General features: G+C 35.2%; 2 protein-coding genes across 2 annotated transcripts in view; both read right to left on the bottom strand.

Annotated features, from left to right (window-relative positions):
• Nucleotides 1–518: 518 nt before the first annotated feature.
• LOC120086804 (universal stress protein PHOS32-like) lies at nt 519–5,118 on the bottom strand. Its single transcript, XM_039043595.1, has 4 exons — nt 4,671–5,118; nt 4,456–4,559; nt 4,175–4,299; nt 519–792 (listed from the first exon to the last, which is right to left on the bottom strand). The coding sequence occupies exons 1-4, from the start codon at nt 4,849–4,851 to the stop codon at nt 702–704; spliced, it is 501 nt and encodes a 166-aa protein (XP_038899523.1). The 5' UTR covers nt 4,852–5,118; the 3' UTR covers nt 519–701.
• A 14,313-nt stretch (nt 5,119–19,431) lies between these two features.
• LOC120084596 overlaps nt 19,432–22,606 on the bottom strand; it is a 3,613-nt gene continuing 438 nt past the window's right edge. The window contains exons 2-6 of the mRNA XM_039040404.1: nt 22,486–22,556; nt 21,237–21,276; nt 20,079–20,285; nt 19,869–19,983; nt 19,432–19,524 (exon numbers count right to left, since the gene is read on the bottom strand). Of these exons, the coding sequence (XP_038896332.1) occupies nt 19,432–19,524; nt 19,869–19,983; nt 20,079–20,285; nt 21,237–21,276; nt 22,486–22,556 (526 nt within the window). The remainder of the gene's footprint in view (nt 19,525–19,868; nt 19,984–20,078; nt 20,286–21,236; nt 21,277–22,485; nt 22,557–22,606) is intronic.

The raw sequence follows: 22,606 nt of genomic DNA, 5'->3' as shown, positions 1-22,606 counted from the left end.
GCTCGTGATCTTATCGTAGAATTTAATTCTTATTCCTCAAGAGTAAATCTTCTCTTCCATAATTCCTCTGTAGAAAACATGCTTAGGCTTCTCGTATGTTTATCCATGCATTCTTTACTATTTTTTCAGAGTACATAAATTGAATTCAAATTGTATGACAGTCACACGCTTCCACGAAAAATTCGATTCCCTCGAATACATCACGAAAAATTTGATTCCCTCGAATACATCACAGAAGAATCAATTTATCACAGAATCTACCGTGGAACAGTTAAATTCAACTCGAGTTTTATTGTTCCACAAGCAGGAATAGCAAGTTCCTCAAATCTAAAAAAGAGATCTGCCATGGGATGATTTCACTTGAGGTGAAAAAGCTCGATAAAAGCCGATGTGGCCACTAGAAAAAGAAAATTAGTGAAGAAAGATATGTGTAACAAATTCTGAGCTATGTTATTACTGTAACATTATACAACTTGTAGCATTAACTATTAGGGCATTGTAGAACCACCTTAGCAAAATGTATAATATGGAACAACATTACTTAACTTAAAAGAGAATAATTCTACAATATACTTTTTAAAGAACCAAAGGAGGAAGGAAGAAAAAAAAAAAGAGAAATATTTATGGAAAGCTACTGTTTATTTCATATCATATTCCAGCCATAAAGAAAAGGGGTTTATTGATTTATTCATTCAACTGAGTCAACCTTCCTTGGTTTTGAGCATCTTGACAATCATGACAGTACATGAAGCTTGATGAGCGCAATAGTCACTCACACTCCCCAAAAACGCCCTGCATATATATCATCCATTTCAATTCAACCCCATTCACTTTATCTTATTTCTTAACTAATTTATTAATTTAAGCTTTAATTCACTACTGGCCTTACTCTTGTTTCCAAAAACCAATTCCTTGGTTTCTAAGAAATGTGAAAAAACTTACAAAATTATGTGCAAACAAATATATCAAAAACCATAAAAAGAAGTGTAGTAAACCATTCTTCTTCTAAAAATCAAATAATTATCCAACAAAAATTTTTGTATAACAAAACCTTAAATGTTTAATGTGTCGAGAATATTCTTGAATCTTAAAAAATTTCATAAATATATTTTTCAAAAAGATACGTGTTGTGGGTCACAAATAGAGATGTTCAGGGAACCGGGTAAAGACAGAAAGACTTCCCCATTCTTCCGTGAGAATCAAGGTGAGGATTCCAAGAAAGGGATCGGATTCTCCGTGGGAAAAAAATTTCCCATTTATATCTTTTAAATCTATTCATTCGGTAAATTTTGGTCACAACCTTATAAAATTGTATATATTAAATGAATCATTTTAAATATTATAAATCTAAACTTTCCCCTTAAATATAACCATATTTAGATCTTAAAAACAATAAAATTTTAAATATTAAAAAATATATATTTCGAAGCATATGAGTTAGAAATATAACTTTGAAGCATTTTAAAATAATCGATTAAAATTATTTAAAAAAACTAATAAAATAAATTCAATGTTACTCACATAATGTAAATTTATATATATATAGAAAATATATTTTTTTCCCATTAGATGTGGGCAATCGGGGTCGGGGACGGAAAATGTATTCCCCATCCCCATTTAGTCAACGGGAAGAAATTTTTCATTNCCCCTTCCAACCAGGGATTTTCCATCTTTTTCGGGACGAGTCCCACGAAGTCCCGACTTCGTGGAGTAAATAGATATCTTTAGTCACGGGTGCACTAGCGTATCCCAACTAGATTAACACAATCTAGCACCCTCATCACCTCTCACTACTCTTCATTGATATTCAATTAATAATATAGAAAAAGTACCAAGGATAAGAGATAATCCCAAGAGGGTTATATGAAAGCATCCAAATTAAGAACAATAGTAGTAGAATTGTAATCTTTGAACAATCGGTGTTAAAAAATTTTATAAATACTCTTAAACTTCTTAAAAGAGTTTGGAAAAAAATATATCATTGCCATAAAAACAAATATTTTGTTGGAAACTTAAACTTAAAATAATAATAATAATATTATTAAAATATCTTTATTGTTAATATATGAATAAAAACTATCAATAAATCTTATTTCTCTAAAAATAATGAAATGACCTAGAACTTAAATGTATGTTAATAAACTCGAAATTTTGATGAGGGAAAATTTAGAAATTTAGAAATTTCCTAATTTCTCGAAACTTCGATTTTTTTTAAGCAATTCTATGTTAACTCAATTAAAGTTTTCTCCCCTTTTCCATTAAAAAAAATGTTTTCAACAAACCACATATTTTCATTCAAATATTTTCCCTTGAGTTTTCACATTTTTTTCACCTCAAACTCTCTCATTTTTTCTTCTCTCATTTTTTCTTATGCTCTATCTATTTTTAGAATTTTTCTTTTACTTCTTTCTTTCCATTATCTTGTAATTCTCCATTTCTTTGTTAGATTTATGCTCATGCATCATTCACACAAATATTTTACCATATACATTTAAATGTTGTCTTACCCTATAAGAATGATAATTCAAAATGGTCAATTATAATGCACTTCGATTACCATCAAAGTTTCATTCTATCAATTTTTTATCAATTTTCCATAAAATTCCCTTAAATTTTCATTGATATCGATAATTCCATTGATATTTCTATAAAATGAGGGTCATATTTCTATCGAGGTTGATATTTTCAACCACGTTAATAAGTCATATATAAAAAACTTTAAAGGAAAATTTTAATTTTAATTTTAGATTTTGGAGATTTTATATTTAAAAATGAAGTTTTGTTGCTGAGAAAAATGGGGTAAAAATTAGGGTAAAAATTTGGAGATTACAATGATATTTTCCCCCAAATTCAAGAAACTTCAATGAGTTTTTTTTTTTAAAAAAAAAAAATTAGAGTTATTTTTCAACCAAGTATTAAAGAGTTTTATTCATATACTAAATAAAGGTATTTTTCAACCCTTTTTTTTATATATATATAATTTTGGATATATTTTCATAACTTTTCAAAGCTTAGAGGACAGGTTCCAACCAAAATGTAAGAATATATATACATATATACTTTTTGGAGAGTTTAGGAGTAAACAGTTCAATTGCATTTTGTTTATAAATTAGCTCGGATAATAAGGCAAAATTTTATGGGAAGAACTTACGTACTCACCAGCTCCTGGAAACCGCGAGGTGGCTCATCGTTATAGTGCCATGTGCTAACCAATTTCCCTTTTTTCCTGGTCTTACACCATTTTTAAGATTCTCTTTTCTTTTCACGGTTTTTTCCTTTTTCTTTTTCTCTCTAATCAATTATTGAGAATATCAATTTTGATTTTAAATTTATATATATTTTCTAATTCAATCGAGAATTTCATCGACTTTCGTTGTTAATTCATTTGAATTAGACTTCTCAATTACTCTAAAATAGGAGAAGAATTAAGAAATAAATGATTTTGAAAATCTCGATTGAATGATTCGAATTTACAAAAATCTTGCCTGCTTGTTTATTTATGAAAATAAATGATATTATGCAGTATGTTTAGGGTTTAAAATAAGATTGATATTGTTCAAATAATTTATTATTATTATTATTATTATTTTTTTGTTATGAAACATATTTCTTATGTTGTTTTGTAGGCTATATTGTGATAAAAATAAACAAGATTAAAAATTTATATATATATATATATATATAAAGAATTTGATTATGTAATTGTCGTTCTTTAGCTTATAAAGATATTTTTCACCTTATTGTTTTAAAATTTAAAATTTTAATCGATTAATTGAAAATAATTAGTGATGTATAAATGAGAAAAGAGAATAAAAAATATATACAAATTTAAAATCAAAAGTGATATTGTCAATGATTAAAAAAACAATAAATACCATTGTCATGTAAATGAAAAGAAAAGAAAAGAAAAGAAAGGAAAAAAACTGTGAAAAGAAGAGAATAAAAATCATAAAAATCGTGTAAAGCCAGAGAAAAAAAAAAAAAAAAGATATGGGTTACCACCTGGCACCATAAAGATGAGCCACGTGGCGGCTCCTGAGCCGCCTGTGAGAAGGTATGTTTTATTTTTAGAGACCAAATCTTTCACAAGTATATATAGAGTTAGCTTTTAGGCTAGCTTCCACATTCATTTTTTTGTTTTTCTTTCCCTCTAAAATGGGGTTAAACAAAGTACCTCTTGACAGCTCCATAGCCATGGCTTCCCACCACCAGCATTGAAGCCCTGTGCTTTTCCACCGCTTGACACAGCACATACCTAGCATCTCCTTCATCCACCTCATATTTCACTTCAATATTCAACTGCAATTTTCCATTCCAAATTCCCAATTCATCAATCCAATAAACTGATCAAACTCACACAAAATTCCTCGGGAATTTATAATCGAATTCTATTCTAATTCCATTTCGATTTATATCATTCATAATCAAGCAATTAAACTCGATCCTGTTAATTACCGATTTGGATTCGCAGATTCCTCTCGCAGTTGCAATGACCAACGCAGCTTTCTTCTTCAAATCCTCGTTCAGGAACTGGTAACTTCCAGCCGATCCTACAATCACTGTTTACAAATTTCTGGATTCACTACCAAGTCGCTAAACCAAGCATAAATCAACGATCAGCGATTTGAAACTAAATCTATTCACAGAGAAGCGATATCGATCGATCTTACTTCCAGGTCCGCCGACGCCGACGAAGATGTCGGGAAACGGTTTGGCGTAGACGACGACGAGCTTGAACGGAGGATTTGGCGTTGAAGCGAAGAAGTGGTCGAGTGTCCACTCCAAAGCGTAGGTTGCGTATTCGCTGTCGTCGACTCCGATCACTATAACTGGCTTCTCCTCTGTCGCCATCGGAAAGAGTCTCCCGCCGCCGCTGGTTTTCTTGGCTGTGAAGCGGTTTAAATCGGAGATGAAGACGGCGTCAATTTTAAAGGGGATTTTTGGTCCACGTGGCAGATCATGCGGTCCCGGAAAAAACCGAAAGGAGAGGTTAACATGTCACTGAATGAATGCGACACATCCGTACACCTGGCTACCAGCAGATTCCACGAGTATATGGAAAATTGAAAGAGTTTCAGGAATATTTCCAATACCTTATATACACTACATTATTACGAAAAATATTTCACCATTTTATTGTTGAAAAGTATTTAGATGCATTTCGTCACCCTAGAGAACCCTTTTCAATGCATTTCGTCACCATAGACAAGTAGTTAGATACATTTCGGGTAGTGTTCATCTTTAATGCATTCTACTAAAATTTCAAAAACATTTTTGATTTTTTCTTTTACTATTAATATAAATATTTTTGGAGTTTTCTTACTTATAAGAATTTTCTTAATTTATTGAGTAAATTTTTTTTTTATTTCTTTTTTAAAATATTTTAATTCTTTTTTGATGTGGGTGTGATTCATGAAGGAATGTCCAAGTTGTGATGTGTAAATTTTTAGATAAATTTTAAATAATTACCATACATTACTTGAGGTATATTTTAGAATTTTGAGGCCCAAAATTGAGTTAATTAAATTTGAATTTATTAACTTAATTATCTGGGGCATATTGAATTATTGAGATTTAAAATTTAATTATTTTAATTTGAATTTTGAGTTAAGAAGGAAAAGAATATATATTATTATATATATATTATTATATTATATATATATATATATATATATATATATATATATATATATATATATATATTTTGGATTTTGGGTGATATATTTATGTAAGGGAAAGGAAAGGATATAAATAAATATGTGTATATATAAATATTTAATAGAAATTAAGGTTTTCATATATATATATATATATATATATATAGGTAAGCCTCGTTCTAGGTTTTATGCCCTAAAACTCGTGGTTTGTAAATAATAAAACTCATTTTGTAAATCAATAAAGTTATTATTGAATATATGATTGCTTATTTCGTTTTAGAAATAAATCTAAGAAACTAAAAGATCCGTGACTATTACATGAGTACTTGAACTTATGTGGAGATATAAAAGTGAATCGAGTTCGAGTAAATAATCAAAAATCTATCTATAGTGTACGAATAAGGTTGAGTGCCTTATTCTGGTAACATTATCGGATGCGGCTCACTCTGTAGTTGTTATAGGAGTTGTAAACTGCTACAAACAAAGTGATCCTAATTCGTTTATATGGTGATGTGAGGAGTGAGTGCATCCTATGCAATGATTTTGCGTAAGATCGGATCAAGAAATAAGTCACTCTTACTTAATAACGTTGTTTACTGTTTAAGACTGACTATTTCAAAACGATGATCAGGTACTTGATCTTAATCCTAAGCTAATTATGAACTTTTGTTTATTCAAGATTATCCTTAGATTTGCATAGGTAAGGGTTGGCTTAATAGGCGTCAACTCAATAAACCTCCCATTTCAGGGGTTAGACCGGTGTAATAGCTGGGGACATAGGTGTAGAACGGATTTCCCTCATAATCGCTTTCAGGGATAGTAGAGAGGTTGTTCCTTTAAGTGCTGATTCCGGGTCTTGAGCAAGGGGTCCCACCCTCTCATTGGCCTGAGAGGGACTCGATTTGATGATCGGATCACAAACTAATTGTTCATTAAAGGATCAGTGGGACTTAAGGAACAAGAGATAATCTCGGGGGTAAAACAGCCTTTTGACCTAGTTGTTATTACGAACAACCTGTGAATGGTTAACTTACTAATTATGGTTATATCGAGTGGACAGTGAAGGGAGTGCAACTATTAGGCTTTAGTGGAGTGACCCGGTAGTTAACGAATGGGAGTTAATTCGGTGTAAAGAATTTAGCCAATTAATCTCGAATCGTTGGAGCCCATGATCTGTAGGTCCATTAGGTCCCATACTAGCTCACAGATGAAATTAACCTTAGAATAGCGTGATAAGTTGATTTGAAACGTTCAAATTCGAATTAAGAGAATTAGTAATTATATGTGATATAATTACATGTTTAATTTTGGAATTAAATGTAATTGAAGAATTGATTAATATATAAATATGATTTAAATATTAATTTCATGAATAGAGATTCATGGTAATGGAATTGGTGATAAATTAATTTAATATTTGATATTAAATTAATAGATTTGTGTTTAATTAATTATTAATTATTAATTTTATTAGAAAAATTGATTATTGAATTAATTTTTGTAAAATTGATTAAAGAATTAAAATTGGAAAATGTTTTGATTTTGAAAATCAATTTCAAAATCAAAAGGGAAATTGAAAAATGAGAAAAATACCAATGTGGGATTTTCCCACTTTCAAGCAAGAAGGTTAGTCATCTTCTTACACACAATTCCACCACCAAATTTAAGGAGTAGCTGGAATCACTTCAAGTGATTAATTTGCATGAGAGTCATGTAGTAAAACCACTCTTGATTGAGTGGAAAAGAACATGTAGTTGTTGAATTGTTGAGTTTTTAAAAGTTGAAGAAGTTGTTCTTCAACAAGCTGAAAAACCAGAAAATCATTCCTCCAATTTCCGTAAGTTCAAGCTTGTTCTGAGTCCCATAACTCAATCTAAGACTCCTAGAGAATAGTAGAGAAGCTCTAGTGGTGGTCCACGACTTCAATTGGAAAAGATTACAGCTCAAATTCGTGTTTGAAGAGGATCTTCAAAGATATGTGTTAAAACCCTCTTGATACCCCATAAACATGCTTATTTTGATTTCAAAATTAAGGAATTAGAAAGCTTAATGATCCTGTTTTCTTTCGCTGCATGATCCTGTTTTTCATAAGTTATATGAAAATGGTGAACTGATATGGTTTTTCTGAGTTTTGGCATTAAATTCTCTTCAATTACATTGTAATTCTTGTAATTGGCTCTTGATTGATGGGCCTTAATGTGTGATTAAGTGTCTGTAATTTGATTGAAGTCATTAGAGTTGCAATTAGGTTGTAATTGAAGAAAGAAATGAAGAAGGTCGAGCAGCAGAAACTAGTTTTTTCAACCACGGCATACTTGATGTTCATACTCGACGGCATATTTGATGTTCATGCTCGATTGCATACTTGATGCTCATGCTCGATGGCATACTTAATGCTCATGGTCGATGGCTTACTCGATTACTCGATTACTCGATGCTCGATGGTACTCGATGCCCAATGGTACTTGATGGTTTTTTCCCCGGTTCAGTCCAATTTTGAGCATTGATGGTCCGGTTCGAGAGGTTCAGGTGTAGTTTAGGGCGGTTCGAGCGGTCCAGAAGTGTTTTAGAGCTAGTTTTGGTTATTATTGTAATAATCTAGGCTTTTGTTTGCTTGAAAATGCCAAAACTAACAACCATATCAGTTTGTGTTTAATTTTTTATGCATGTGATGTATGTTATAATTAAATAAATCTTGTATGTGCATATAGTATGCCATGTAGATTTAAAATCCCACCATAGGAAGCATGTTACATGCATTGAAAGTATGTTATAAGGTGTTATAATATATAGTATGCATGTTTAGGGTTTCATATGTTTTAATATAAGTGTTATATTAAATCACAATGTATCTAATGTATGTTATGGATGTAAAAGCATGTCTAAAGTTTTATAAGTTGTTATAAAATTGGGTAGACATTAAAATCAACAACAAAGATAAGTTGCATGCTCACGTAGGCTAATTACTTGTTTTAATAGTTAAAATAGGTCGTTATCTTATAAAACTTTTGGTAACAAACTCAACTGGTATATGATCTTATCTAAGATTGGGGGTATTGGTGACGAAAAATTATTAGCCGTCAAAGACTTGATGACTAAAATTAGGTGAACGCAATATGCGATGCATGTCTTAAGGTATGCATTGATTATCATGCGTCGGTGGTCATGCGTTGGAATGAAACTATGCGTTAACGAATGTATGCAATGACCATGCGTTCCTGTCACAAGTTTTCTTGCGTTCACGCCAAGTATAATGCAAACGCAAGTTTCTCGGCTGATCTGAGGTCGAACTCAGAGACTTGTACCTAAATGCTATGCAGTGATGTGTATGCGGCGGTTGAATAAAAGAATGATGAAGGGTATAAGCTAATACTACTCTTACTCCTAACTAAAAGACAACGCAATGAGAAGTATGAATGAGAAGTAGAGAAACGAAAACTGTTGTTGTGTAGTAAATGGATGGAAAATAGATATGTGGGGATGTCTTCATCGCTACCCTTAAGATTGACCACAAGGGCAACCTCAACCAACGCAAACTATGCGATCATGCTACACACACTAAAGCCTAAATCTAGGACGTATGCGATGTGTATGCAAAAAGTCGAGATGACTGCATACTGCCACCATATCATACTTCTTGGATGCATGCAGTATCCTCTCTGTAGGGTTCATACGTTGTGTAATAGCAAACGAAGCTTATTCCTAAGTTCCCCATTCTTGCTTATGCATTCCAGTCCGCTCTCTTGAGTCTTAGATTTGGTTTTTAGACTACTTTTCCAAGTATGCCTAAATGATGAATGATGCACTCATATGACAAGGCAACCGCATAAACTTGGTTGACGTAAGATTATTCCTATCTCTAGTGAATACTTGTTTACATTGCTTAATGGGACCAACCACTTACCCTCCCGAACAGTTAGTTGTTGCAGACTTTACTCATAGACAAGCGTTGCGTCCGCCTATAGACAGGCATTGCTACAGCTTCACACTAAGCAAATAAGGTTTTCTCACACACTCGCACAATACACACCTCTCAGTGGTTTGCCACATGCTTCATATCTCTAATCCGCATGACTAAGTATGTGATACTCTAGCAATCTCACTAAGTGATGCAATGCAAAGTAAAGAAAGATGGAGATGGAATAGAAGGAAACATAGAGATGCATTGAACACACAATATATTAATTTCTTAATCCAAAATGTAATACAATACAATATAAGAAAAGAAGAGAAAATGAAATGACAAGCTGGAAGCAATGACTTGCTTCTAGCAGATGTGTGTCAGGGCTGTCGGTGGTACCATGGATGGGCAGTGGAGCTAAATCTCTCAAGATCTAACTCCGACGAAGGCTCCGGTCGTCACTTGGAATGGAGGAAGGAGATGAAGAACTTTCAAGCTTTCTTCTCATACGTTAGTCTGGATCACAGGGATCCGCCCTAAGGCGGGCCTCAGGCGAAAAACCCTGGATCATTTGAATTCTGCTCAACGGCTTCTATTTATAGAGCTTGATCACCGACAACATTAATGGACCTGCTCTGATTTTGACATTCACGGTGCGTTGGTCCTTTTCTGAATCTCTGCTGCTAACGGCGTGGTAGGTGAAATGTCAACATCATCTTTTGGTTTTCTCGGGATATGCATTGCTGCCTTCATTCCACCAACCTTGCGTTCATCCCATTATTATGGTTATCGTGTAGTCGCAATCGTGTAGTGACCGCATTCGCTTGATTGTTGCAACTTCTACACGATGACCGCAATCGCTTGATGATCGCAACTCCTATGCGATGGACGCATGCGTTTGATTACCGCAACACCCATGCATTGATCGTATGCGTTCGCGTTTGCGATGGAGAGTTTCTCCACATGCGGTCGTCTATGTGATAGCCCAGCTTCCGCGTTTGCATCCACTTCCTGCATTAGCTACAAAAATAGACAATTGAACGCATAATAATGCATAATAATGGGTTAGCCGAGATTCTTAATGCTGAACGCCGCAAACTCATTTTCTCATGAATTCCACACATAATTGCCGCATATTCTGCTTAACAACCCTCATAATTCTAAATAAAAGGCCTAAGATGACATGTATTTCTGCATGTCATTAGGTATTTAAGTTGACGGTCTACGAAACACCTCCTACCTGGGGATTATGACTGAAAAATTGAGCATTGTTAACCAATTTTATGAGTAATACGTAAGCGATGTGAGGTTTTAAAACTGGTTTATCACATAGACATCGCAGGTTAAATCCAAATATAAACATTATACCTGAATGAACACCTAGACTTAGGTTGTTTAATTAGCCGAAATATTCCTAAGTAAAGATTTACCAAAAAGCCAAACAGAACACTTCAGTGAGAGTTTAGTAACATATATGATATGTTGTTAGAATGCTTCAGTGGGAATTTAATAACACATATGATATGTTATTAGAATGCTTCAGTGAGAGATTAATAACATATAAGATATGTTGTTTTTAGCTCTCGCGTCCCTAAGAGTTCACAATCGAGATTCATGTTTCGCTTCGTGTCACCCTGATTGTGACCTCCATTCGGAAAGTTTACATAAATCAAGATTATGGTGAATAGGGGAAGTTATTCACAGTAAAATAAAAAAAATGATGTTTTGATTTTGATTCGCACGTCCTAAGAAGTTCACACCATGAGATTCATGTGACACTTCGTGTCACCTGGGAATGACCTCCATCCGAAAAGTGTTTGTATGAGTCAATATCAAGGTGAATGAGGGGAAGTTGTTCAATGTAAAATCAAATATATGATATATTGATTTCAAATCTCACGTCTCTAGAAAGTTCATGTCGTGAGATTCATACGACCCTTCGTGTCACCCTAGCAGTGGCCTCCATTTGAAAAGTATTTGTATGAGTCAAGATCAAGGTGAATAGGGAAAGTAGTTCATAGTAAATGGGTGAAGGATATGAGTCAACGAGTCCTGCGGTCTCTTTTGCTGGTTTGGACCGTGAGATTCTCATGTTGCGCCTACTGTTTAGCTTTAAGTGGCCCTAGCTAGTCGTTTAACAATAACTATCCCCTCGGAGAGTTGTAACATAGGATTCAGAACAACTCAAACTCTAGAAATGGATAGAATTTCTTAGATCGTTTTCCAACTTTGACTTTCCAATTCGGTAGCATCATTGGGGCCGATCTCTAAGGTTTAAAAATGGAGGGTTACATTTACGGAATTACTAAGTGTTAGTAGTTTCTGATAAAAACAGTTGCTAAATGACTATAGGAATATGAGTTATTCTAGAGATAGTATTTAGTCAAGAATGTCTTTCTTTAGTGAAAAAGTATTTACGGAATTACTAAGTGTTAGTAGTTTCTGACAAAGAATTTGTTTATATTTTCAGAATGACTAGTTCATTAGTACAACTGTTGGCTTCAGATAAATTAGAATAACTCCTTCCGAGGAGTAGTCAATTTCTCATTCATTAAATGAAGACATTTTTGACTAAATACTAATACCATAATTACTCTTATTCCTATAGTATTTAGTTATCGCTTTTCGGTCAAGGACTTACTAACACTTAGTAACTCTTGTAAGTATAACCCTTCATTTTCATATCTCAAAGAACGATATTAGTAAGCTACCAAGGGGCAGACAATGTTGAAGATGAAATTAAAAGACCCTATCTATTTCGGGAGATTGCGGTGTTCCAATCCTCAAATCACAACCCTTCAAATGGGTGGTCGCCTAAAAACGACACGTAGGCGAGACATATGAATCTCACGGTGCAACCTAATGGAAGAGATCGCAGGATATATTGACACATTTTCTTCTCCCACTTACTATGAACTAATTTCCCTATTCACCTTGCTATTGACCCATGAAACACTTTCCAAATGGAGAATTTGCGGTAAAAGCGAAAAAAAGCCGAGCATGAATCTCAGTGTGAACTCTTATGGATTCTTAGGGACGTGAGAGCTAAAAATAATATATCATATATATTATTAATCTCCCACTAAAGTATTCTAAACAATTTTGGGTATATATTTACTCAGGTATATTCTGACTAATAAATATATCCTAAGTTTAGGTGTTCATCCAAGTATAACGTTTATATTTGGATTTAACCTACGATATCTAAGTAATAAACCATTTATTATCTCACATCCCTCACGCATGCTCATAAAATGGGGTTAACAAGACTCAAGAATTAGTTTGATTCCCAGGTAATAGGTGTTCTATAAATCGTCAACTTAAGTACCTCAAGCATTAGACAAGATCTTGTCGAGTGAAATTATAACAAAAGTTTTACAAGATAACAACATATTTTAATCATTAAAACAAGTTGTTATTTTTCAACTCTGGGTGAGCATGCATTTATCTTTGTTATAGATTTTAAATGTCTAATTCATTTTATAACAATTATAACTTAGACAAATCTATAACATACATCAACATTCCATAATTTAATATAACAACTTATATAAAATCTCATGAAACCCTAAACATGCATACTATACATTATAACATTTACAACATACTTTCAATACGTGCAACATGCTTTCCTATGGTAGGATTTTAAATCTACATGACATACTTTATGAACAAACATGATTTATTTTATTAAAACATACATTCATAATGCATAATTAATTGAACACACACTAAAATTGACCAATTCTGGTATCCTAATCAAGAAAACACCTAAATTATTACAATAATAAATCATATACTACTCTAAACCGCTCCCAAACCTTCGAATCGGCTCGAACCAGCTGAAGAATGCTTGAATCAGACCTCCAAGGCTAAAAATAAGGAAAATCGGACCATCAGGGCTTAAAACCAGCTGAACAGGTTCAATCGAACCAGATCCTCGTGTGCGCACGTTTCTGAGTTGGACAAAGAACAGTGCCGTGACGCCTCTTGATAGAAGCAAAAACCAACTTCAAATCCCAATGCGCATGCTCAAAATCTTCTCCAATTACAACATAATTTCAACTCTAATGACTTTAACAAATTTATAAACCTTTCTTCACACATTTAAAATCTCATGAAACCCTAAACATGCATACTATACATTATAACATTTACAACATACTTTCAATGGATGCAACATGTTTTCCTATGGTGGGATTTTAAATCTACATGGCATACTTTATGAACAAACAAGTTTATTTAACTAAAACATACATTCATAATGCATAATTAATTACACACACACTAGAATTGACCAGCTCTAGCATCCTAATCAAGCAAACACCTAAATTATTACAATAATAAATCACATACTACTCTAAACCACTCCCAAACATTCGAATCGGCTCGAACCAGCTGAAGAACGCTTGAATCAGACCTCCAAGGCTACAAATAAGGAAAATCGGACCATTAGGGCTTAAAACCAGCTGAACAGGTTCAATTGAACCAGATCCTCGTGCGCGCACGTTTCTGAGTTAGACAAAGAACAGTGTCGTGACGCCTTTTGATAGAAGCAAAAACCAACTTCAAATCCTAATGCGCATGCTCCAAATATTCTCCAATTACAGCCTAATTTCAACTCTAATGACTTTAACAAATTAATGAACCCTTCTTCACACATTAAGGCCCATAAACAAGGAGCCAATTACAAGAAATACAACATAAATGAAGGAAAATCTACATGTTGAATCTGTAATGTATCCATTTTAGCAACCATTGCATTCATCTCATGAAAAACACCCACCAAGCAAAATTTAACGTAAATTGAGTGCTTAAATCATGCTCTGATACCCATTGTTGGTGTTAACATTTAACATGCAAAAGTAATTAGGATCTTAAACATTCTAATTACATCAATTTTAGCAAACAAATATGCATGTTCAAGAACATAGAATTAGGGTTAGAATTTACAAGCTTTTTAGAACTCCAATTTTAAAGCAATCACTTCAAGATTTCTCATTAGGCACTATTTGTGGACAACCGAAAGAGTCTTTCCTGCTATTCTTTGAATTAAAATAGATTGTGGAATCCCAATTGTAGTAAGATTGAAGGGAATTTGAGATTGAATGTGTGTTTTGTCAAACTTGTAAAGAAAAAATTTTCTTCTAAAATTCAAATTGCATGAAAAAAAAAGTTTAAGCAATTTCCACTCAATTTATAGGGGGAATAAATGCAGTCATATTGCATATAAAATTGACACCAAATTCACCACACAATAAGTAAAATTATTAGGTTTTCAATATGGAAAAAAATGGGACAAACCCACTAACCACATTTTCAATATAAAATTGATTTTCCAAAATCAACTAAAAAAGAATTTGAATTTGAATTAAAATTAATTTAATTAATTAATTTTAAATAAAATTTTTATAAAATCAATTTTTAAATAAAATTAATTCTAATAATTAATTTTAAATAATTAATTAAACAAGTTAATTAAAAAAAATTAATTTAATATAAAATATTAAATTAATAATCAACGCCAAACTCAAACATGAATCCCTATTCATGTATAATATGTAAATCATATTTAAATATTTTAAACTCTCAAATCCTTTTAATTAGATAATTAAACGTTTTAGCTACATTGTTTATAATTAATAATTCCATAAACCTAATTTGAATGATTCAAATTCTCTCACATACTGTTCCAAGGTTTAGTCCGTTATGAGCTAGCAGGGGGACTTAATGGATCTACAAATCATGGGCTCCAACGATCTGAGATTAACCAGCTAAACTTATTAACCCAATTAATCAACATTCGTTAACTACCGGGACACTCCACTAAAGCCTAGTAGCTGCACTCTCGTCACTGTAGATATATTTTCGTCCACTTGATTTAACCATGATTAGTAAGTTGATACTTCACAGGTTGTTCGTAATTATAACTGGATCAAATTTTCCATTTTACCCCTGTAATTGCATCTTGCACCTTAAGTCCTACTAATCCTTTAATGAACAATTGGTGTGTGATCCAACTATCAAACCGAGTCCCTCTCAGGTCTTAAAAATGGCGGGACCTCTTGTTTAAGACCTAGAGTCAGCACTCAAGAGAACAACCTATCTGCAGGACTATGTCCCTAGCTATCTACCCAGTCTTACCCCTAAAGTGGGAGGCTTATTGAGTCGGTGATGTTGAGTCACTCTCATCGATGCAGATTAAAGGATAATTCCAAATAAACAAGAGTTCATAGTTAGCTCAGAATTAAGATTGATTTACCTAGGTCATCGATTTGAAATAGCCAGTCTTATCAGTAAACAACGTTATATAATAAAAGTGACTATTTCGTAATCTTGTCTTATGGAAACTCATTGCATAGGATGCCTGATGCGTTATTTTATGTGATGGAATTATGGAATGGAATGCGGTGATGGAAATGCATTGAGCAACAAGTTTTCTCAGCGGAATCCAAGTATAAACCCCACTGAGTTTCCTGGTAAGTCCAGGGTCAAACTCAGGGACTAGAGAAAACAGTATGCGGTAGTAATTTTCAAGAAGACTTTGCGGTAACCAAGAAATCAAATAGTTGTTTTGGGTTGTTGTTTGCGGTAATAAAATAAACGAATGCGGCTGAGTTATGAAAAGAGTTGATAATACGGAATATGTGATGAGTATGCGGTGAATGGGTTGAGAAGGGGTTCGAGTAACACTTCCTAGGATACGTTCATGTTATGCGATCATGCAACACACATACAATAGCAAATCATCTCTCGACGCAAATGCTACGGCTTCTAATACTAGAACGCATTCTATATATGTGATGAGTCTATAGGAACTACACATAAGCCTCTATTCTTATTTATGCGAGGACACAATGACACACATAAATAAGGCGACCACATAATATCATCTCTCGATGCAGGTTGGAAAACAAAGCTTATCTCTAAGTCCCTATCTCTTACTTATGCAGATCTAATCTTGCTCTCTCGAGTCTAGATTCTAACCTAGCTCTCTCAAGTCTTAGGTTCTTTCTTTAGACTCTCTCTCGAGTAACTCTAAAGGGGTGTTGGGCACAGCATAAAACAAGATAATCACATGCAATGAAGGTCCTAGGTCATGTTAGCTTAATTCTTCTCAACCCATTCAATAAATTTAGCTACTCATGCGTGCTTTTAAGAGAGTGAACAAATGTAGATAAATAAGTTCCATTGTATAGATATAAAGTTGAAATACAAAATAACAATGCAAGATGAGAATAAAGAGACTGGTAGCAATCTCTTGCTTCCTAAGGCTTTTATACTGTCTTTTCTACTCTGTTCAAAAGATAGTCTCTCTCTCGCGAGAGTCGGCCCGCTCTCTGCTTTTCTACGCCTCTGGGTTCTCTCTCGAGTTGCCCTGAGCGATCTTCTGGTGTCTCTTCCCTTCTCTCGCTCTGCTCTCTAAATAAAAGGAAAACTATGAACAAGGCTATTCTATCTAAGGGAAAATTCTCTAACTGTCCGAACTTCTCTTCTGAAGGTTGCCTTCGGTATTTATAGAGCTTCGGGGTGAAAGGCATCTTCTCTCTTATGATTGCACTGATGGGATGGCTTTAATTCTCTGTCTGATGCGCCGAATATTTGTCACCGAAAAGCTGAGTGTACTTGCTATCGTTAGCCAACTTAATTCGGACTCGACCGTCATCAACTTTCTGTCCCATCGTGATTAATTATGCTTTTCACCCAAATGCACCCACCAAGTTGCGCCGGCTCTATGCGGCAATAATTCTTGAGTAGATGTTTGCGAGCACAAATCACCGAAAAGCCTTGCGGTAACGCTGCACTCGACCGTTACTTTCTTGTGATCGCACTTTTTGCTTTGTGTCAACGCAGATTCTGCACAAAAATACAAAAGTTGTTTTTATGCGATGAACGCATGCGACCGTAATGTTACAAACTTAATACTTTTTGGACGCAATCTTATATATTTTATCAATGCAAACCTGCATTGTTTAATAACTTAGCACTGTAATAACGTGCATTTCTACTTGTTATCACACCCCTAAATTTAAACAATGCTTGTCCTCAAGCATAAGCTAAAGATTTTCTTTAGAAAGTCGACCACAATTTCTTTTCCTAGATTTCTCAAGGATACTTCATTCAAATCCTATATACTAAAATTTCCTTAATTTTTATTCAAGTCTCTTCTTAAAATATTTCTAAAATCTAGGGACTGCAAGTTTAACCTTCAAAAGGACTTTACTAGATTCTAGGACATCACATGATTTATTTAGAAAAAACTTTTTTTTTTCACTGGGATATTAAATGATTTTTATCCTTGCATATTTTTGACATTATTATTTTTATCTAACCTTGCACTGATCTAATTGCCTCGCCTTCGTTTTGGCTTGCCCCCACATGTCATGCGGACATCCATTTACGAGCAAGACGCTCTTTCTCAGACTAAACTCATACCTACTTGGCAGCAGAGTTGCGGCCATTTATTTATGTGTTGATCCTAGCGACTTACTTTAATTTTGGCTTGCCCCACGTGTGTCATGCGGACATCAAACTACGGGTAAGTGCCATTCACAACTTAACTCTTATCAACATGGGTTTCCCCATTGCGGTGACAGTGGAGTTGTTTTCTCAGGTTTTGTTAGAACTAAAAATAGCAAGGTCGAAAAATAAATACCTCACCCCCAAATTTAAAATGCAGCCATGTCCTCATTGCCAATAGATTGAAAGAAGTCATGCGATGTTCTTAAGAAGTTTGGTAAAGGGTCAGTTTGAAAGAAAGCTAGCAGACCACTAACTTCTTGAAATATTTAATGAGGTGACTTTTCTAAGATTAAGTTGACTCTAGTGTATATGAAAAAATAGAAGCATGTGTTTCATCATTGAAATCATAATTGGCAAAGAGAAAGCATGCAACGACTTACTAAATTTATCAATATTAAATGATTGTGGTAATCAAAGAGAATGCAGTGATAAACTTTCAAAATTAAAATGCGATTCGATAGTGCAGAATTTGGAATAAAGGTAAGGAAGAATACAACCCCTAAATTTGCTTGTCGCCCGCATTGTTTGTTGACGCATCCTGCCTTGCTGTGATCGACCTCCTTAGGATTGCAGTGATGGAATAAAGTAGTTGTGTCTTCGTGTAGTGCCTCCGCAATCGTTCACCACGATCGTCGCAAGAAAAACATTGAGAGGGTCAAATAATATTAAACAAAACAAAATCTTTTACCACAATCGTTAGCGCGATCGCCTTTTCTTTTTTTTAGATAAAGAAAAGGATAGTGAAATGCAAATATGAAGGGGTAGAGATAAGCTGAAGAGTTCAATATTTCAATGGAAGCTTCCCAAACTTGTGTCCTGATGAATTTAAATCACTTGATAACGTAGGGACCACCCACTTCTTTCTCGATCAGGGTTTCTTAGGTCCATGGAGTTGACTTAGCAATGCCAGCCTTCTACGTGATACACTTTTACTCGTTGCCCATTAACTTTGAATATGTTGGTTCCATCATCATTAGATAACTCGACCGCACCATGCGGGAATACCTCTCTAACTATGAATGATCAAGACCAATGTGACTTTAATTTCATAGGGAATACCTCTCTAACACAAAGTTCTTGCCGCATATGTGTTTGTCGTGCCAGTGCTTTGCGCGCTCCTTGTAGATCTTTGCATTCTCATATGCGTTAATCCTCTATTCCTCCAGTTCGACCAATTGAAGTTTTCTTGCTTCTCCTGCTATCTTCAAGTCAAAGTTTAGCTTCTTCACCGCCCATAGAGCTTTGTGTTCCAGCTCTAATGGCAAATGACATGCTTTACCAAATACCAACGCATATGAGGACATACCTATGGGTGTTTTATAAGCAGTTCAGTATGCCTACAACGCATTGTCAAGCTTTATTGTCCAATCCTTTCGCGAAGGCTTTACCACCTTCTCTAGTATCAGCTTGATCTAGATTAGACACCTCAGCTTGATCATTCGTCTGCAGATAGTATGCGGTAGCCACTTTATGGAGGATGTTATATTTGCGCAACAATTCTTTGACAGTATGATTGACAAAATAGGTCCCTTCATCACTTATTATGGCACGTGGAGTGCCAAAACGAGTGAAAATGTTTTTCTTCAGGAATTTAGAGACTACCGCCACATCGCTTGCGGCGCATGCCACTGCTTCTACCCACTTGGACACGTAGTCGACGGCTAACAAAATATAATTTTTACCATTCAATGGTGGGAATGGTCCCATGAAATCGATGCCTCAGACATCAAACAACTCTAGTTCCAAAATGGTGTTCATCGACATTGCATTTTTCCATGAAATATTACCTGTGCGTTGGCACCGGTCACACTTGTCACGTAGTCAGTTGCATCCCTAAACAGTGTTGGCCAATAGAATCCACTTTGTAATACTTTAGCTACGGTGCGTTGTCCTCCAAAGTGCCTACCATAAAGTGAATCATGAAATTGCGATATATGCATTGTTGAACAGCACTTGGTACACATAATCGTAGAATCTGGTCTGCCCCTTTCTTATACAGATTTGGCTCATCCCAAAAATATGATCTGCATTCGTGTTTGAGCCTCCTCCTTTGGTGATCGGAGTACTCTTCAGGAAATTGCTCGTAAACTAAATAGTGGACTATGTCGGTGTACCATGGAAATTCCTCAATATGAAACAGCTGCTCGTCTAGGAACACCGCACTCACCTCTGTCTCATTGCAGTCAACCTCAGGATTTTCCAATCTGGATAAGTGATCCACAACTTGGTTCTCCGTCACCTTGCGATCAATTATTTCTATGTCAAATTCCTGGAGGAGGATAACCCATCTAATCAACCTCGGCTTCGCATTTTTTTTGTCATAAGATATTTTATCGCCGAGTGGTTAGTGTGGATGAGTACTTTTGTTCCCAGCAAATATGCTTTAAATTTGTCCAACGCAAAAATTACTGCAAGTAGCTCTCTTTCTATGGTGGTGTAGTTAGTCTGAGCAGGATTCAAAGTCTTACTTGCATATGCTATGAGATGTAATATTGTTTTTCTTTTCTGTGCCAGAGCGGCTCCCATCGCATACCCGTTTGCATAGCATATTACTTCAAAGGGAAGTGTCCAATCTAGTGCGATCAACATGGACATGGTCGTCAATGCATTCTTCAAAATTCTGAATGCTCGAGGCAATTTTCGTCAAAGTCAAATTTTCTGTCAGCCTCTATCAACGCATTCAACGGTCGTGCTATTTTCGAAAAGTCTTTGACAAAACGTCTGTAAAATCCGACATGCCCCAAGAAACTTCTTACAGCCTTTACACTTGTTGGAGGTGGGAGTTTTTCAATTGCTTCAATTTTTTCCTTGTCCACCTCCAACCCCCTTGGAATACCTTATGGCCCAACACAACTGCCCTCTGTTCACCATTTAAATGACATTTCTTCCCAGTTAAGTACGAGATTCGTCTCCTTGCATCTTTACAATATCTTCTCCTAGGTTGGCAAGACAGGACTTCGTATATGTGCCCATAAGACAAAGAGTCGTACATAAATATTCACAAAGTCCTCAGATATTCTGAAAAGATGGTCATCATGCACCTTTGGAACATGCTCGAGAGGCTGAACGACATGCGGCGAAAAGCGAAAGTTCCATATGGGCAGGTGAATGTGGTCTTGTCCTGATCTTCTGAAGCAATCATAATCTAGTTATACCTGGCATACCCATCCAAAAAGCAGTAGAAGTCATTTTCGGCTAGACGATCAAACATTTAGTTAATGAACAATAAAGGGAAATGATCTTTCTTCGTTGCTGCATTCAGATTCCGGTAGTCCATGCAAATGTGCCATCCGGTGATGGTTCTTTGCGGTATCAGCTCATTATTTGCATTGGGGACTACCGTCATTCCACCTTTTTTCAACATGCATTGCATGAGGCGACCCATGTGCTGTCTGCTATCGAATAAATAATGCCCACATCTAACCACTTGATTATCTCTTTCTTAACAACCTCTTTCATTGTAGGGTTGAGTTTGTGCTGAAGTTCGATCGATCCCTTGTGGTTTTCTTCGAGACGAATTTGATGCATACAGTATACGGGGTTAATTCCTCGAATGTCTACGAGTGCCCATCCAATTGCTCGCACATATTTTCTCAGAATGCACATCAATGCATTTTCCTGGTCTTCATTAAGTTCCGAGGAAATAATTACTGGTAGCTTTTCATTCTGCCCCAAAAATGCATACTTTAGGTGATTCAGCAGGGTCTTCAGCTCTATTATTGGTGGTTTTTTTTAAGGACGGTTGTGTTGTTTTTCTTTCTTCATTTTCTGTTGGCTCTTCTTCTTAGGTTGCGATCATTTCAACTTCCTTGTTTTTTTTTCTATGATCGCATTACATGCAACAATGGATGCGCTTGCATCCTCTTCTTCATTTTCATCGTCAAGCTTTTCTTCTTCATTCAAATTCTGGTCGTCGTTAGATTCATTCAGGTCTTCTTCGTCAGGAAACTTCATGGCACAGATGATGTTGAACTTGAGCTTCTATCCATTTACACTCAAGGTGATCTCTCCATTGTGCACATCAATCTGGGCACGACCTCTTGATAAAAATGGTCGCCCCAGGATGATAGACACATCTTTGTCGGCTTCGTAATCTGAGATGATGGAGTCGGCTAGTAATATAAATTTGTCGATGGTAACCAGCATGTCCTTCACCTTCCCCTCTAGATGCACCAGAGATCTATTTGCTAGTTGGAAAGTCACGGTCGTGGGCGCAAGTTACCCCACATTCAGCTGCTTAAAGATCACAGAGGCATCAAGTTGATGCTGGCTCCAAGGTCACACAATGCTTGCCCGATGTACAAGCCTCCAATGGAGCAAGGTATAGTAAAGCTCCCAGGATCGCTCATCTTCGGTGGGATTATTTGTTCAAGCTCTGCGTCAAAGCCACCGTGGTAAACTTACCAGTGCCTCTCTTCTTGGTTACCATATCCTTTAGACACTTCGCATATGCAGGCATCTCCTCAATCGCTTCACTGAACAGAATATTAATATGCAATTGTTTTAACATAGTCATGAAACGTTG

This window comes from Benincasa hispida, chromosome 9 (genome assembly GCF_009727055.1).
Source record: "Benincasa hispida cultivar B227 chromosome 9, ASM972705v1, whole genome shotgun sequence".
NCBI classification, from domain to species: Eukaryota; Viridiplantae; Streptophyta; class Magnoliopsida; order Cucurbitales; family Cucurbitaceae; genus Benincasa; species Benincasa hispida.
This window is presented reverse-complemented; position numbering and strand designations above follow the sequence as displayed.

What these genes read in the sequence shown, in the direction of transcription:
- LOC120086804 (XM_039043595.1), bottom strand. Translation starts at nt 4,851, where the DNA reads ATGGCGACAGAGGAGAAGCCAGTTATAGTGATCGGAGTCGACGACAGC. An exon ending in CGGCGTCGGCGGACCTGGAA is followed by an intron (nt 4,560 to 4,670) that starts GTAAGATCGATC and finishes ATTTGTAAACAG; the next exon opens with TGATTGTAGGATCGGCTGGA. An exon ending in GGCTATGGAGCTGTCAAGAG is followed by an intron (nt 793 to 4,174) that starts GTACTTTGTTTA and finishes ATATATATGCAG; the next exon opens with GGCGTTTTTGGGGAGTGTGA.